A 17,682-nucleotide genomic window follows, 5' to 3' on the forward strand; every position below is an offset into this window, starting at 1 on the left:
TCTATTACAAAAATATGAGAGAGGGAATAAAATGATTTTCCCAAAATAAAGAAATATTGAGGATTTAATAAAAATTCAAATAAGATTTTATTTCGGAGCTTTTCGTTATTTTATTTGAATTTAGGAAAAATGTGTGTTTTCCAAAATTGTACTTAGGCCCCAAATAAATGTTCACCTTGTGCGTCTTGATTTTAGAAGCCCGTAAAAATTTATTTCGGAATTTTTGGAATTCGTTTACTATTTCTTTTTATTTTTCTTCCGCGCGAAATATATATATATATATATATATATATATATATATATATATATATATCTTTACCTACTAATAAAGCAGCCATGGCTTCTGGTCGTACGTCGTCGCCGATTTTTCAGAAAGGTCCGTGTAGTTTTCAGTATTCAACCCGCGGTCCTTTTTAAAGGGAGAAAACGTTTCGAGCCCAGATCCGGCCCGCCCAGGCCCGAGTGCCGCCGCTGCCACCACCAGCGCCCGCAGGACGCCCTCCTCCTCCCGGACGCTTCCTCCCTGGCCCGTCGCCCACTCCCAGTCCTCCCTCGTGCGTCGTCCGGCGACCGGCGCCGCCGCCGGCAACCACCCAGGTCAAGCCGCTGCTCCCCTGCCTTATCTCTTTCCTGTCTCTCTCTCTAATCTCCTTGTCACTCCTCTCCAGGAGCTCAGTGCCAGCACCATGGATGCCCAGTCCTCGAGCTCACCTTGGAGGTTCGAACGCCGCCACGGGACCTTCACCGGCCAGATCCGGCGCCTCCCTCCCGGATCCGCGCGCCCTCCATCTCCTCTACTCGATCCGGCGCCGCCCAACCCCCCATGACCTCCACCATGGCGCCCGCCGAGATCCTGTGCATCCTCTCCGTCGATGCGCCGTCGTCGCATGAGGACTTGGACGCCTGGCTCGCTGACAACCTCCCCCAAATCCTACAGGAGGTTCAGGTACAACATCTACTTGATTAATTTCTGAATTCCACTTCTTTTTTGTGCCTGTATATGCAATTGAGGGAGACTCTTCTTGATGATCTTGTGTGCCAAATCTTACATGGACAGTTTGAATGTGTGATACATTGTGTGATCCAGCGACAAAATTCAGTTGGTGCTACTATGTATCAGTCAAGGGAATGGTACAGAGAAGAGAGAATGAGGACAATACAAAGTGAGTGAGAGAGTGTGAGTGATTAATGAAGGGGTATAGGCTTTGTACTACTACATACAGTACATTGTACAAATAAGGAAGTGGGTGGTGTGCTATCTTTCCTGACTCATGTACTGGTGGATTGATGTTCTAACGATCATATGAATTATCAATGAAGGATAACATGCATATTCAGTTCTCCTCTCAATTTTCATGGTGCCAAGCTTGATTTTTATCCATCTAACTGACTGAAAGTACCTTCTAATCACTATTGAACGCATATGTTAGTTAGTTTGACTGTATACACCACACAAAAATAAAAAAATGAATTCTAGGGGGATCCGCGTCAGGTGGCTGCGGATGAGCGGCTGGGTAAAATTGGAGCGGAGGTCTGTAACTAACCTCACCTTAATGAGGGGCTCCGGATGCATCATCGGCATACTTAATTTCTTCAGACATCTTGCCTTTTCCCGATCTATTAGTCAGTTCCCATCCATAGGAAGAGCTGGTACATGCGCCTTTATCTGCTCACAGTTTCCCTTTTCTTGAGCTGCAATATTAAAGTTTGGTTTCAACGCTTGAGCCCAAAGTCCTGTGCAGCGTGTCTCCTAACTTGGTGCATGATGTTTGTGCAATTTTGGTTGTTCTTTTGTTATTTTGTACAGATTCTAATCTGATGTTTTGCACATTGACGTGTGTATATCTGTGTTCTTGTGCAGCCAGGATGTTCATGGGAGCCTTCGGCGGGCTGATTGGCCTCCCCGGCCCATGTCCATGAGTTGACTCCATCCGTCTCTGCCCCGATCACCGGCCTGAACCAGGAGTATCTTCTATGTTGCAAGCAAAGATGATGAAACACCTGGACCATCTTGCACGCGGTAAGAAAATGATTTATTCATCAATCAATGGTGGGCAGTAAGTAGCCCGACACTTTTGCTTGTTTCCACTACCTGTTAATGTATCAGGATGTGTGGCTTAACTTACATAGACTAACTGTGCTCATGACATAGTTGGGTTTATGTTGCATCGTTGCCGATCAACCTTCTTTAGAACCTTAAACAATTGGATATTTTAATCTTGTTGTTCAAGTAACATGTTAAACTTACACGGAAGCCAATTCAAATGGTTTCAGTACAGCTGTACAACCAGCTGCTAGAAAAGGAAATTACCTTCCATGTAGCCATCGGGTTCAGGAAAGGAGGTGGAATTTGCCAACTATTATTCTCTTCCTATCGCCATCTTCTCTGTTTTGCCGAATGATTAACTCTCAACACCCCTGCATGAGCCCCAAGGCACCCCATGATTCCTATGATTTACCGACATTGGGCCGGTCCTACATTGTTGAACTAATCTTCATATGATATGTGACATTGGGCAATTTTCTTTATAGCCCGCGGTAGCAGGCAGTGTACTTAATCTAGCTTCAGTTATAGAAAAATATGACAATGTAATTTTGATCCAGATCTTGAGTCCAATCTCAGAACAGGACAATTTAATTTCTTTTATATGCAGCTTGCAGTCTTTGCGACCTGGTGGCATAGAAATCAGGGTCCTATGCATACTAAATGTGCATCTTGGCATGGCTCTTGGCACACACACAATCTATCAGATGAACAGAGCACTCTTGGAGTACTCCTGTATTTCCTACAACAATATTACTTACATTTAGTTTGGTGCCATCGTGGAAATTCAGATGGGCGTTCCGCAGCGTGTTCAGAATAATACTTTGCAAGGGACAGCAGCTCGACGTCGATCAGCAGCAGCAGGTTCTGCAGCTTCGACGAGCCCGATGAGCCGCGATCGTGCTCAACTCTTGCCAGGAGGGTGTGTAGGAGTTTCCCCTTGAACTCCATGACCTGATTCTAAGGTTCATAATTTAGCCTATTTTTGGCTGTTGATTACTCCTTTGTTTCTTTGTACATGTTATGATTAATGGTGCTTTGGAACTCTTGTGGTCTGTAGGTCATTGTTCTGCTGGCACTCACTTCACTTGAACGGCTGGACCAGATGATAGTGGATAACTGGATATACGCAGTGCAGTATATTGCTATAAGGTTGCGTAGCTATAAGGTTGCGTATTAGCTTCCAGTGATTTTACTCTTTTGTCCATCCTCTGCAGGTCGCTAGCACATGTGAATTGTTCTCGTCAAGAGCATGCTTGTGACATCATTACTATATGTGATGCAGGGCAAAAGGATGTTGTCAGAAGGTAAAAACACATCTAATCATTTCCCTTTTTTTCCTTGCCCTTTTCGCCGTCATATACACTTCATCTCCCACTATAACGGATAACCAAATTTGTATTCTTGAAAGTTTTAATCATCTCTATTGCAGGCTTGCAGCTAAGTGTTCAAGTGCAATCTCTAGCCAAGTTTCCTTTGTTGTTGTGTTGTATTTTGAGGAAAGGTGGTCGAGCAGCTCGTGACATATGTGTCGCGCCTGCTCTGCAGCTGCCTTGACCCGCCGCCGACGTCGCCGGTTGAGACGCAAGGGTGCAAGATCATCGTGGGGCCCATTGCATGGGCGCAAAGTATGCTTGATTGCCATGTCGTAGGCGAAGGTGCTAGAGCTTGGTGGCGTGTTTGTGGTGTTTTTTCTCCCATTGCAACACATCGATTGATTTATTCATGCATCTGTCGATTTACTCTGAATTTTTTTCAGTCGTCAAACATTAACTGGATTGGTTCGTGGATATGCAGTGTGACAAGTCGTGTGAGATGAACATGGTGAACCATCTCAATGTGAAGCCAAGTATGTGGTGGATTTTCCATGGATGATGAAAGACTGGTAAGGGTAAAAGTTTGAGCTGCCAAATTTTGTGTGACCGAGGTCCTGGACGGTCAAACCTAAAAAGTTCAGTGAAGATTCAGGTTACACATGGATTCCTTTTTGTTGCCTACAATGCTGTAATCACGCTAACTATGAGCATGGTGTGTACCAGAGATGATTCAAAAATTGCTTGCAGATAGGCAGTTGGATGTCAAGGAGGCCGAAGCCTGTTGTGCCAAAACTAACACATTAGAATCTTACAATTTGCTGCTACCATATTTCAATGTAAGAACACGATGATGCAAAGGAATCTTATTATGTAGCCATATGTAATCTCAATTTGTTGCTATGTATAAACTATGATAGGAGTAGGATCATATAGATGTGTATCCATTTTTGCCTTCTACTGATCTATGACAAAGGGGATGTGCTGGACTAAGTGGCCGTTGCTATTGAAGCAAAGGAGCGGAAACTCGAAATCTTCAACCAATGGAGGTTATCTTTCATATGGATTTTATTATAGATACTTGTAGATGTGTGTCAGTTCCTTAGATCATGTTTGATTCTTAAAATTTTAGATGTTTCATGTAACCATCAATTATGCTACTAGCAGTCCCTGTACATTCTTTTTTACCTGTTCTAAAAAATTATCTCGGTTTATAAGCACCACACATTTTAATGTATAAGTAAGATTATGAGTTGATCCAGTGCCGAAAACAATTCAGTTGAACATGTTTTTTCTAGCAGTTTTAGGCAACAATTCATCTGCATATGAAGTTTGATTCCATGTGAAGTCTGATTGATTTTTTCTAGGATTCTTCAGGTTTGATTGGTGAAGCTACATTCAACAAAGAAGATATGTTTATTTGTAGGGAAATTTTACAGGTACAATCCATCCAGCCATACATAAGACTGATATTCTCATTCGTTAACAATGTGGACATGGCCTCTACTCTGTTGTGCGTTGAGAAAAGGCTGGGACATATATTACTATCTGTATAATCTTGCTTTGTAAAATAATTTGTGGTAACAAACATGTTAACAAGGGCGCAAGTTTTTCTATACATAATTTCAGAAGTACTCCCTCCATTCCTAAATATATGATGTTTTGGTAGTCTAATTTGAACCACCAAAATGTCAAGGAAACAGAGGGAGTACTATTAACTTTTGAGGCTGATTTCCCAAACTAAATCGCTAAAGCTTTTTGAACCATTTATTTCTGAGCTAAGGAGGAGAGCAAATATTATTCATGGTATATTGTAATTAAGAAAAAAGAGTGATTTAATGGTAAAAAAATACATGATAAGTATTGCACCAATAAAATATCTATGCCATTAGCCTGATTCTCGCACCTTGTATTCTCCCGTTGCAACGCACGGGCATTTTTGCTAGTGTATATATATATATATCGCACCGACCTAACGGGCCGTGTTCGATCCGGACTCCTGGCCCGCTAGGCTATATAAGCCGGGGGGGAGAGGCCTAGCCCCAGCCAAACCCTAGCCGCCCGCCGCCCGCCGCGCCGCCGCCGCACGCCGCCTGAGGTCCGCCGCCGCCTTGATTTCCGCCCCATTTTTTTAATTTTTTTTCGAAAAAACCGCTCGATTTTTCCGTCGGTTTTTTTATATAGTTTGTTTTTTTAAATAGATCGGTTTTCCGGTTTATTTAAATAGCGAGTGTTCGTCCGTTCGTTCGTTCTAGCGAACATTCGTCGTTTTTCTTTTTCTCGGATTTAATCCGCGATTTTTCTGATCGCGATTCCTGATCCGATTTTCTTTTTAGTATAATTTTTCGCTCGTTTATCGGAATCAGGCGATTCAAGCGCCTGGAGTTTCGTCTCGAAACCATCTATCCGTTTAACCAACTTAAGCAAGTTTTTGCTACTGTAAAATTTCCCTTAGATCCATATTAGTAGAATGAAGTTGTTTTCTTTCGCCGTTTGACTTTTGTTGCTTCGTTCGATTTGATTCTTTTTGCAATCCGGAGTTCTTAAGTTGAACCTTTTGGTTAGATCTCTTATTTGAGTTTTACCTGTGCATTAGATGAGTACTTATTGTATGCTTGTTTGTTGTTTGCGATAGAGTACCCGGAGTGCGCCGCTTGTTACTTCGAATCGCTAGGTTTCCCGGATCATCAGCAAGGCAAGTAACACTTTGATCATACCTCCTACTACCTAGTTTTATTGCATTAGATCAATCCTCAAACATTGCATGATTATGATCTAATTAAATTGTGGGATGGGAAGTAGTTGAGGTAGTACCTATTACCTGTTTATTATCAAACCTTTGGGAGTTACTTCTACGTTTGCTTATTATGCCATGCTATGCTAGTAGACGTGAATTGGGTGAGTGATATCCATGACAGATGTGAGTATTGTTAATTAATGGTTTATCTAAGGTGGCAATTTAAACACACATCTGGGTGGATTGAGGCACCTGGGTATTCCAGGACTTGCCTGTTTTCTTTTGGACCGCCATCCAGGCTCAAAGAGATCATGAGACTATTCATACTAGAAACTTCCGTGTGCAGCCCCAAGCTATTATAGGCTCTAGCATAGTTGACTAAGTCGTGCGAACTCTTACAGTGGTAGACTAGCAGATGTAGGGGATGTAGGTGGTACGGTCTACCCGATCGTAAGGTGCTAGCGCTTCTGAAAGACTATGTCTCGGTCATCCGTCTTTTCAAACACCATATAGTGCGAGAAACCAAACGGAGGCGATCGAGTCTTGTGGGGAAAAGTGCGCAAATCTCTGCAGAGTGTAATAAACTAATCATGGTTAGCCGTGTCCCCGGTTATGGACGTCTTGAATATCTAGTACTTGGATTATCATGTGAATCTCAACATGTTATCCTAAATTAATTTTGTTGGGTTTTGTTAATGATGATGCTTAATTGGGATTGAGAATGCTGTCAACCATTCTCAATGTTTAACAACCACCATGATAGTAATTAAATTTATTCCTTTGAAGTAGGGAAAAATTGGCTTTACGCAAAACTGTAACCATAGAGCTTTCCACCAGCCAAATATGCATATAGTACAGCTGTTTCATTCCATTATTCTCTAGGTGTTACCTTGCCAGCATATTCCATGTGTTGACCCGTTTCAGGCTGCAACGTTAATGTTGCAGACTTTTCAGACGATGATTAATGAGTTTTTAGGTCGTGGTTTTATACTCAGTGATGCCGTTGGAGTTGATGGACTCACTTATCTTCCAAGCATTCCGCTGTTAACGTTATAGATGGCCTTAAACCATATTTATTGTAATAAGTTCTCTCTTGAGACACTCAATGTAATAAGTGTGTGATTGCTACTCTGTTATAAATCCTCCGAGTACTGTGTGGTGTCAGCATTATTGATCCAGGGATGACACCGGAGCACAGAGATCAGACTGTTTGAGGTCTGGTCGCTACAGAGATGGTATCAGAGCACACGCTGACTGTAGGACACGACCACTAAGCTAAAGACCTAGAACACTATTCGCCCTCTTCTCTTCTGACTTCTCATCTTTTCTACTCTTTTAGGATGGCGGATGCAAGAAATAAGTTCACGCAACCGGATGAAGATACACCCTTTGGACGTCACTTGAAGGAAGTCACTAGATACCTGAACATAGGAGTACCAAGCTTCACCGGAACCTAGAACGCCACTTTACCTGAAGAAGAGCGCTGGATGATTCAAGTTCAAGTTCCAGGAAGGACGTTCATGCCAGTCACTGATCCCATAGAGTTTTCTTTTGATGCACCAACTTGGAGTCTAGGAAAGAGCATGACAGCTCACATCGCCATAGGACGCATTGGAGAAGTCTACTGCAATGATCTCAAGGATACTATCTACCAGATTTGTGGACGCTGAGATGAACACTGGGAGATGATCAGCACCAGGAAGGATAGATCAATTGCAGCTTTTATCCAGGAGTTAAACCAGCACATTCGACGTCAGGAGAACCAAATGTGCGCCGACATGATAGATCTGAAGAAGGCTAAGACAAGAATCAAGGAACCGGAGGAAAAACTCAAGGCTACACGTGAAGATTATGAAGAGGAAATTGAAGTATTGGTGGACAAGAATGACGACTTAACAATGAAGATCGGGATATTTATGGGAGGCCCTACACCAGTAGACGAAGATGAAGAACCCAAGGAGATTCGCCCGGAAGACTACATCATCATCGACGACACCGATTCGGATCCAGATGATAGCGATGATGACTATGTTGATGAAGCTGGAGCAGATATCATGGAGTCTGCAACCGAAGAATATTTCTAGTAGACCACCTCATCAGTAGTAGTAATCCACCATGTAAATATAGTAGTCCGAGCACTTTTGCGATAGCTAGATCGATTGTATGCCCTTGTTTGATTGAATGAAGTGAATTGTTTGCTTTTGCCTCATGTGCATATGGGTAGTGTTTTCTCTTTAGACCCCCTCTATTTTTACATCTCATCTTTTCTAAACCCTCAGATGCCTCCGAGACGTGACCCCGGATTTACCTTTCCATCGAAGCTCACCCAGTTGATCCAGCAGCAGAACACATTGATGCAGTTGCTAGTCCAGAATCAGAATCAGGGGAACAATAACAACAACCCACCACCACCACCACCTGTTGATCACTTAGCCCGTTTTCATAGGCTGAATCCGCCAGTGTTTTCCAGTAGCACCGAGCCGATAGTAGCAGATGATTGGCTCCGCAAGACAGCTAGAGAGTTGACCACAGCAGGATGCACAGATGCGGAGAAGGTGAAGTTTGCCGCACATCATCTTGAAGGACCCGCATCATCATGGTGGGAGAATTTCACAGCCACTTTCCTTGTCGACACTGTCACGTGGGACCAGTTTCAGCAGGCTTTTCGTACTGCCCATGTTTCAGCAGGAGCTATGGCCATAAAGAAGCATGAGTTTCGCAACTTGCGCCAAGGAGGACGGACAGTTGGCCAGTATGTGGAGGACTTTAGTAAGTTAGCACGTTATGCCCTAGATGACGTCGCTACGGATGCAGCAAAGCAGGAGAAGTTTCTAGAAGGACTGAATGATGAGTTGAGCATGCAGTTGATGGTAGCAACCTTCAACAACTATCAGGAGTTGGTAGATCGTGCTCTTATGATTGAAGGCAAGCAGCAGCAAATTAAGAATCGTAATATGAAGTATGGACAAGGAAAGTACAATTCAGGAGCTCAGCAGAAGCCATGTTTTACCCCTAGACTGGGAGGACATTTTCAGCATACCCATGGAGGAGGTAGCTCGCACAATCACAATGGCACTAGGAATAGTAATGGTAATGGAGAAAGCAACGGCCAGAATCGCACCAACCCATCAATCCCAGCCAAGAAGGACCTGAGCCAAGTCACTTCTTTTAAGTGTTCGAAGACCGGACATTATGCCAATGAATGTGCTGAATTACAAAATGGTAATAGAAATGGAAGCTCTGGGAAGAAGCCGAACCCTTTCAACAGGGGCAGGTGAACCACGTTAGCGTGGAGGAGGTTGAAGCTCAGCCTGATGCAGTAATAGATAAGTTTTTGATTAAGTCATTTACTACACTCGTTCTTTTTGATACTGGCGCATCGCATTCATACATCTCAAGGGGATTTGTGGATAAGTATAACCTGTCAACCCAAGCCCTTAGGTCACCCATGTTAGTAATCTCACCTGGAGCAGAGTATATGGCTAGTCGATGGTGTGATCGGTTACCATTAAGGATTGGTAACTATGTTTTTCCCTCAGACCTAATAGTATTGGAATCCTAAGGATTGGATGTGATATTAGGCATGGATTGGTTATCAAAGTATGAAGGGAATATTGAATGTGCTAGTAAATCAATTTTGCTTACCACCCCAGAAGGGAGAAGGATCAAGTATGTATCCCGACATGTGCCAAAGAGGACACAAGTAAATTGCTTAACATGAGTTGTGCAGGAGGAAGTACCAGTGGTAAGGGATTTCCCTGAAGTATTTCCAGAAGAGTTGCCAGGCATGCCACCGAATAGAGATATTGAGTTTTTGATTGAGCTATTGCCAGGCACAGAGCCAATATCAAAGAGACCATATAGGATGCCAGCAAAGGATTTGGTGGAAATTAAGAAGCAGATTAAGGAGTTACTGGATAAAGGATATATTCGCCCAAGTTCTTCGCCTTGGGGATCGCCAGTACTTCTAGTGGAGAAGAATGATGGATCGTTAAGGATGGTTGTCGATTATCGAGGATTGAATGAAGTAACGATCAAGAACAAGTACCCACTACCGATGATCAATGATATGTTTGATCGATTGCAAGGAGCTAAGGTATTTTCCAAGATCGATTTGCGATCGGGATACCACCAGTTGAAGATTCGAGAACAGGATATTCCTAAAACAGCTTTTACCACCAGGTATGGGCTGTACGAGCATACCGTTATGTCATTTGGTCTGACTAACACACCTGCATATTTTATGAACATGATGAACAAAGTATTTATGGATTTTTGGATAAGTTCGTCGTGGTGTTCATTGATGATATTCTGGTTTACTCGAAGAATGAAGAGGAGCATAAGGGGCATTTGCGTTTGGTACTTGGAAAGCTCAAAGAACATCAACTATATGCCAAGTTTAGCAAATGTGAGTTTTGGTTGAAGGAAGTAGGATTCCTCAGACACGTTATATCTGGAGAAGGTATACGAGTAGATCCCGCTAAAGTTGATACCGTGACCAAATGGGAAGCACCGACCACGGTTGGAGAGATATGAAGTTTTCTTGGACTCGCAGGATACTACCGGAGATTTATTGAGAATTTCTCAAAGATTGCGAAGCCTATGACTGAGTTGTTGAAGAAAGATACCAAGTTCAAATGGACTCAGGAATGTGAGGCTAGTTTCCAGGAGTTGAAGAAACGTTTGGTTACTTCATCAGTGTTGATTTTTCTAGACCAGACCAAAGATTATGAGGTGTATTGTGACGCTTCACGTCGAGGACTTGGAGCAGTGCTTATGCAGGAAGGAAGAGTTGTTTCATATGCCTCAAGACAACTAAAACCTCATGAGTTGAATTATGCTACGCATGATTTGGAGTTAGCAGCCATAGTGCATGCATTGAAAACATGGAGACATTTCCTCATTGGAAATCATTGTGAGGTGTACACGGATCATAAGAGTTTGAAATACATTTTCACGTAGAAGGAGTTAAACCTCAGACAAAGGAGATGGTTGGAGCTCATCAAGGATTATGATATGAAATTGCATTATCATCCCGGAAAGGCTAATGTAGTAGCTGACGCATTAAGCCGTAAGAGCCACGTCAATACATTAATGACGGGAGGAATACCAAGGGAGTTAGCAGAAAATCTTCATGAACTATGTTTGGAAATAGTTCCTAGAGGCTATGTAGCAGCACTGGAGATTCAGTCTACATTGATGGATAAAATCAGAGAAGCTCAAAGGACTGACAAGGAGATCGCTTCTATTAAGGAGAAACTTAGCAAAGGAAAGGCTAAAGGATTTCGTGAGGATGAGCATGATACCCTATGGTTTGAAGACCGTGTTTATGTGCCCAATGACCCGGAGATCAGGAAGTTGATTCTGCAAGAGGCACACGATTCACCATATTCGATTCACCCAGGAAATACTAAGATGTATTGGGATTTGAAAGACATTTTCTGGTGGACCGAAATGAAGAAGGATATTGCGGAGTACGTAGCAGTTTGTGATGTATGTCAGAGAGTAAAAGCAGAGCATCAGAAGCCAGCAGGATTGCTACAATCATTGCTGATACTCGAATGGAAGTGGGATAAATTAGGCATGGGTTTTATCACGGGATTACCCAGGACTCGTTCAGGCTATGACTCGATTTGGGTTGTAGTCGATCGATTGATGAAGGTAGCTCATTTCATCCCAATAAAGACCACTTACACCAGTGCTAAGTTGGCAAAGATATACATGACCAGGATCGTATGTCTACATGGAGTTCCGAGGAGTATCGTATCAGATAGAGGAACCCAGTTTACCTCAAAGTTCTGTAAGCGGTTGCATGAAACTTTGGGTACCAGGCTAGAATTCAGTACAGCTTTTCATCCACAGATAGATGGACAGACCGAGAGAGTCAATCAGATTTTGGAGGATATGCTGAGAGCTTGTGCGCTAGATTATGGATCTAGTTGGGACGACAATTTGCCATATGCAGAGTTCTCTTACAATAACAGTTACCAAACCAGTTTAAAGATGGTCCCTTTCGAAGCTTTGTACGGAAGGAGGTGCAGGACACCGTTGTCGTGGGACGAAATTGGAGATCGTCAGTTGTTTGGACCCGACTTGATTAAAGAGTCTGAACAGAAAGTGAAGTTGATTCGCGACAGGCTCAAGATAGCCCAGTCCAGACAGAAGAGTTATGCAGATTCTAAACGGAAGGAGACAGTTTACGAAGTTGGAGATAGAGCTTATCTTCGAGTATCACCACTTCGGGGAACAAAGCGTTTTGGGGTTAAATGAAAGTTAGCGCCACGATTTGTAGGACCATACCGATTTTTGAAGCGTATGGGAGAAGTGGCCTACAAGTTGGAATTGCCCGAAGAATTGTCAGGAGTTCATGATGTGTTCCACATTTCCCAGTTGAAGAAATGTCACGCTGAGATGGTTGACATACCTTTGAGAGACACAGAGCCATTGGAAACAATTCAATTGGATAACGATTTAACCTATGAGGAGAAACCAGTTAAGATTCTCGAGTTTACCAGCCGAGTCACTCACAGCAAGGTTATCAAGTTTTGCAAAGTTCAGTGGAGCAACCACACTAAGGATGAAGCCACCTGGGAACGAAAGGAAGATTTGCTCAAGGACCACCCTCACCTATTTTCTAGCCAACCCGAATCTCGAGGGCGAGATTCATCTTAATGGGGGTAGGTTTGTAACATCCCAAATTTTCGATTTGGAATGTTATACATTAGATCATAATTGTATATCATATTTTATTTACTTTTGATTTTGATCCTAGAAATTGTACGCAACTCAAGGACCCACGGAGAGAGTTAGGGATTTCGTTATTTTTATATTTGAGTTTTCTCAAATTTTGAGAATAGGATCATTTGATTTTATTTATTTTATCATCAATTATTTCTATTACAAAAATATGAGAGAGGGAATAAAATGACTTTCCAAAAATAAAGAAATATTGAGGATTTAATAAAAAATCAAATAAGATTTTATTTCGGAGTTTTTCGTTATTTTATTTGAATTTAGGAAAAATGTGCGTTTTTCAAAATTGCATTTAGGCCCCAAATAAATGTTCACCTTGTGCGGCTTGATTTTAAAAGCCGCGAAAATTTATTTTGGAATTTTTGGTGTCCGTTTAGTATTTCTTTTTATTTTTCTTCTGTGCGAAATATATATATATATATATATATATATATATATATATATATATATACATGTATATATATATATATATATATATATATATATATATATATATATATATATATATATATATATATAATCGCACCGACCTAACGGGTCGTGTCCGATCCGGACTCCTGGCCCGCTAGGCTATATAAGCCGGGGGGAGGCCCAGCCCCAGCCAAACCCTAGCCGCCCCAGCGCCGCCGCCGCCGCACGCCGCCCAGGTCCGCCGCCGCCTCGATTTCCACGCCGTTTTTTTATTTTTCGTTCGTTTTTTATATAGTTCGGTTTTTCCGTCCGTTTTTTATATAGTTCGGTTTTTTAAAATAGATCGGTTTTCCGGTTTATTTAAACAGCGAGCGTTCGTCCGTTCGTTCGTTCTAGCGAACGTTAGTCGTTTTTCTTTTTCTCGGATTTAATCCGCGATTTTTCTGATCGCGATTCCTAATCCGATTTTCTTTTTAGTATAACTTTTCGCTCGTTTATCGGAATCAGGCGATTCAAGCGCCTGGAGTTTCGTCTCGAAACCATCTATCCGTTTAACCAAATTAAACAAGTTTTTGCTACTGTAAAATTTCCCTTAGATCCAGATTAGTAGAATGAAGTTGTTTTCTTTCGCCGTTTGACTTTTGTTGCTTCGTTTGATTTGATTCTTTTTGCAAAACGGAGTTTTTAATTTGAACCTTCTGGTTAGATCTCTTATTTGAGTTTTAGATGTGCATTAGATGAGTACTTATTGTATGCTTGTTTGTTGTTTGCGATAGAGTACCCGGAGTGCGCCGCTTGTTACTTCGAATCGCTAGGTTTCCCGGATCATCAGCAAGGCAAGTCACACTTTGATCATACCTCCTACTACCTAGTTTTATTGCATTAGATCAATCCTCAAACATTGCATGATTAGGATCTAATTAAATTGTGGGATGAGAAGTAGTTGAGGTAGTACCTATTACCTGTTTATTATCAAACCTTTGGGAGTTACTTCTACGTTTGCTTATTATGCCATGCTATGCTAGTAGACGTGGATTGGGTCAGTGATATCCATGACAAATGTGAGTATTGTTAATTAATGGTTTATCTAAGGTGTCAACTTAAACACACATCTGGGTGGATTGAGGCACTTGGGTATTCCAGGACTTGCCTGTTTTCTTCTGGACCGCCACCCAGGCTCAAAGGGATCATGAGACTATTCATACTAGAAACTTTCGTGTGCAGCCACAAGCTATTATGGGCTCTAGCATAGTTGACTAAGTCGTGCGAACTCTTACAGTGGTAGACTAGCAGATGTAGGGGATGTAGGTGGTACGGTCTACCCGATCGTAAGGTGCTAGCGCTTCTGAAAGACTATGTTTCGGTCATCCGTCTTCTCAAACACCATGTAGTGCGAGAAACCAAACGGAGGCGATCGAGTCTTGTGGGAAAAAGTGCGCAAATCTCTGCAGAGTGTAATAAACTAATCATGATTAGCCGTGTCCCCGGTTATGGACGTCTTGAATATCTAGTACTTGGATTATCATGTGAATCTCAACATGTTACCCTAAATTAATTTTGTTGGGTTTTGTTAATGATGATGCTTAATTGGGATTGAAAATGCTGTCAACCATTCTCAATGTTTAACAACCACCATGATAGTAATTAAATTTATTCTTTTGAAGTAGGGAAAAATTGGCTTTACGCAAAACTGTAACCATAGAGCTTTCCACCAGCCAAATATGCATATAGTATAGCTGTTTCATTCCATTATTCTCTAGGTGTTACCTTGCCAGCATATTCCATGTGCTGACCCGTTTCGGGCTGCAACGTTAATGTTGCAGACTTTTCAGACGACGATTAATGAGTTTTTAGGTCGTGGTTCTATACTCAGTGATGTCGTTGGAGTTGATGGACTCACTTATCTTCCAAGCCTTCCGCTGTTAACGTTATAGATGGCCTTAAGCCATATTTATTATAATAAGTTCTCTCTTGAGACACTTGATGTAATAAGTGTGTGATTGCTACTCTGTTATAAATCCTCCGAGTACTGTGTGATGTCAGCATTACTGATTCAGGGATGACACCGGAGTATAGAGATCAGATTGTTTGAGGTCTGGTCGTTACACCCTATATAGTTGGAAGGAGGGAGTAGATAAACTGCATAGACAGATGTTTTTACGTCTAGTGAATTTTCTAAATAAGAATTGTCATGTAAAATAATTGAGTATAATTAGTAATATTAATCAGGTTCCATATTCCACTCACGAAAGAATCAGGCTACCCTATGAGTGAAGACAATAACCCAAACCCCATCCGGGGTGGGTGTCCATGGTTACAGGAACCCATGGGCTGGATTGCCATCTCTAAGATGATGGTGCTACCTGATGCCAACAGAGAGATTACCTTCCTGGCAATGCCGAACTGTACAGACGCATTGGAATCTGAGTTTGAAGCCTACCGTGAACATATTTGCTATTCAGCACACCCGATTATTATTCTTGAGTTGGACCGTGGGGTGGAAATTTTACATATTTCATCTAATGCTCATATTTGGTCGTGGTATGTGAACATCATTAACGCGGGTGGAAGTTTTCATCAATGATGATAAAGAGATTAAGTTTGTAAATGTAGGAGGCAGAGCTAGCAGAATAAGTTTAGCCTTGAACTATCATCTTTTGTGAGAATTCATGCTACGGCCATGGTCTTGAAGCAGACTTTCGCCTCGCTTTGTACATAAAGCAAATCATCATATCCCAACATCATGTTCATGTGTTAGATTTTTTAAAGATCTACAGGGGCAACAACACAGGCATGCCCAAATGAGAAAACAAAAAAAAAAGAAAAAGAATACAAGGCTCCACGAAGCCGACTACTCGCGGCGAAGAGGCTAAGAAAGTGGCGCGCTTGCTTCCGGTCCCGCTGCTCATGTGACAACTGCAATATGCCTAATGCTTGATAAGCCCTCTATTTTCCTGCAAAAAATGAATTCCCTCTGGGCATGTTGTCAGAAAAAGAAAACAACGGAAAAACACTCCAGGATATATCCATAACTGCTACCTATTCCATTGACCTACTGCACAAATGAAGATTAACTAAACTAACCAGAGTTGCCAAATGTCATCATTTGGTTATGTCAGCGGCAAATGTCACCATTTGGTTATGTCAGTGGTTGAGAAACCTAGCTAGTTGTAATTGTTAACCTACGAGACGACTGTCTAACAGGATGAAAGGGCCATCCGAACAATTGCCATATATGGTTTGGATAAGAACAATGGCCATAAACAATGGAAAGCATGACATGAACCTAGATCACGAACGATTTTGATCTATTTGGATATTCCAGTGTACCGTGTTATGCATGACGCCATACAGAGATGATTACGATTGGCGACTAGTTATGTGACTAATCTAAAATTAGTTGCATAACTGCCGTCCTTGAAACGCTCAAAAAACTCGGAATATATTTTACTTCTAGCGTTGCGTATATACTAGCGACCAATTCCCTGCTCAGCCTCCAAAAATATAAGATACCAGCAATATAGCTCAAAGCTTGCAGACGAGCTAAGCTACCTTATAGTAGGTGACACGGCTAGAAACTAGCTAGAGCAGTTCGTCGACCGGCCATGTCGATATCCTCTAGCTCCAACAAGACGCTGCCCTACTCGGCGGACGGTGGCAGCTACAGCACCCACGACACGCTCGCCCTCCTCGTCATCGGCTTCAGCGTCACCGCCGTCTGCGTCTTCATAATCGCGCTGTTCGATTGCCTGTGCTGCCGCCCGCGCCGCGCCGGCGGCCGCAGGATCGTCTTCGTGGGCGCCCGGCCGTTCTTGGTGCGTGCCGGCGGCGACGGTGGGCTGAGCCCCACGGCCGTGGCCGGGCTGCCGTCGTTCTTGTACCACAGAGGCTTGGCCGTCCGCGGCAACGGCGATTCGGACGGTCGTGGCGAAGGCAGCGGCGGTGGCCGCGGGTGGGCGCAGTGCGCGGTGTGCCTCAGTCTGGTGAAGGAAGGGGAGGTGGTGAGGCAGCTGCCGGCGTGCATGCACCTGTTCCATGTAGGCTGCGTCGACACCTGGTTGCACTCCCACTCCACTTGCCCTCTGTGCAGGGCCACGGTAGAGCCCCCTTCGAAAGACCAGGTGCCTCCTGTGTGATTACTGCGAGATTTGCACAGAGTTTTCTGTGCTATGTAGCATGTATTTTTGTACACATCAGATGTAGAAATTGCTGTGCTGCGAGTGCGTACCAAGAATTCTGCACCAAACTAGTTTCACCTGTTATGTTCTCTACTTTTTCTCTGGATGTCGTTCATGCTTGAATGTAGTTTGGGGATGAAATGGTTGATCCAGACTGATTGGCCCTGACATAAAAGTCCCTTATTGGTTCTTGAAATTGACTTGTAATAGAGAAATCATCTTCATAGTCAACGTGCTTTCGTTTAT

The 17,682-nt window shown here is 42.7% G+C and overlaps 1 protein-coding gene across 1 annotated transcript; it reads left to right on the forward strand.

Annotated features, from left to right (window-relative positions):
- Positions 1–336: 336 nt before the first annotated feature.
- Positions 337–1,434, forward strand: LOC123191570 (uncharacterized). Its single transcript, XM_044604253.1, has 4 exons — positions 337–376; positions 442–597; positions 669–946; positions 1,058–1,434. The coding sequence occupies exons 1-4, from the start codon at positions 337–339 to the stop codon at positions 1,169–1,171; spliced, it is 588 nt and encodes a 195-aa protein (XP_044460188.1). The 3' UTR covers positions 1,172–1,434.
- Positions 1,435–17,682: the final 16,248 nt, after the last annotated feature.

Source organism: Triticum aestivum, chromosome 2A (assembly GCF_018294505.1).
Source record: "Triticum aestivum cultivar Chinese Spring chromosome 2A, IWGSC CS RefSeq v2.1, whole genome shotgun sequence".
NCBI lineage: Eukaryota > Viridiplantae > Streptophyta > Magnoliopsida > Poales > Poaceae > Triticum > Triticum aestivum.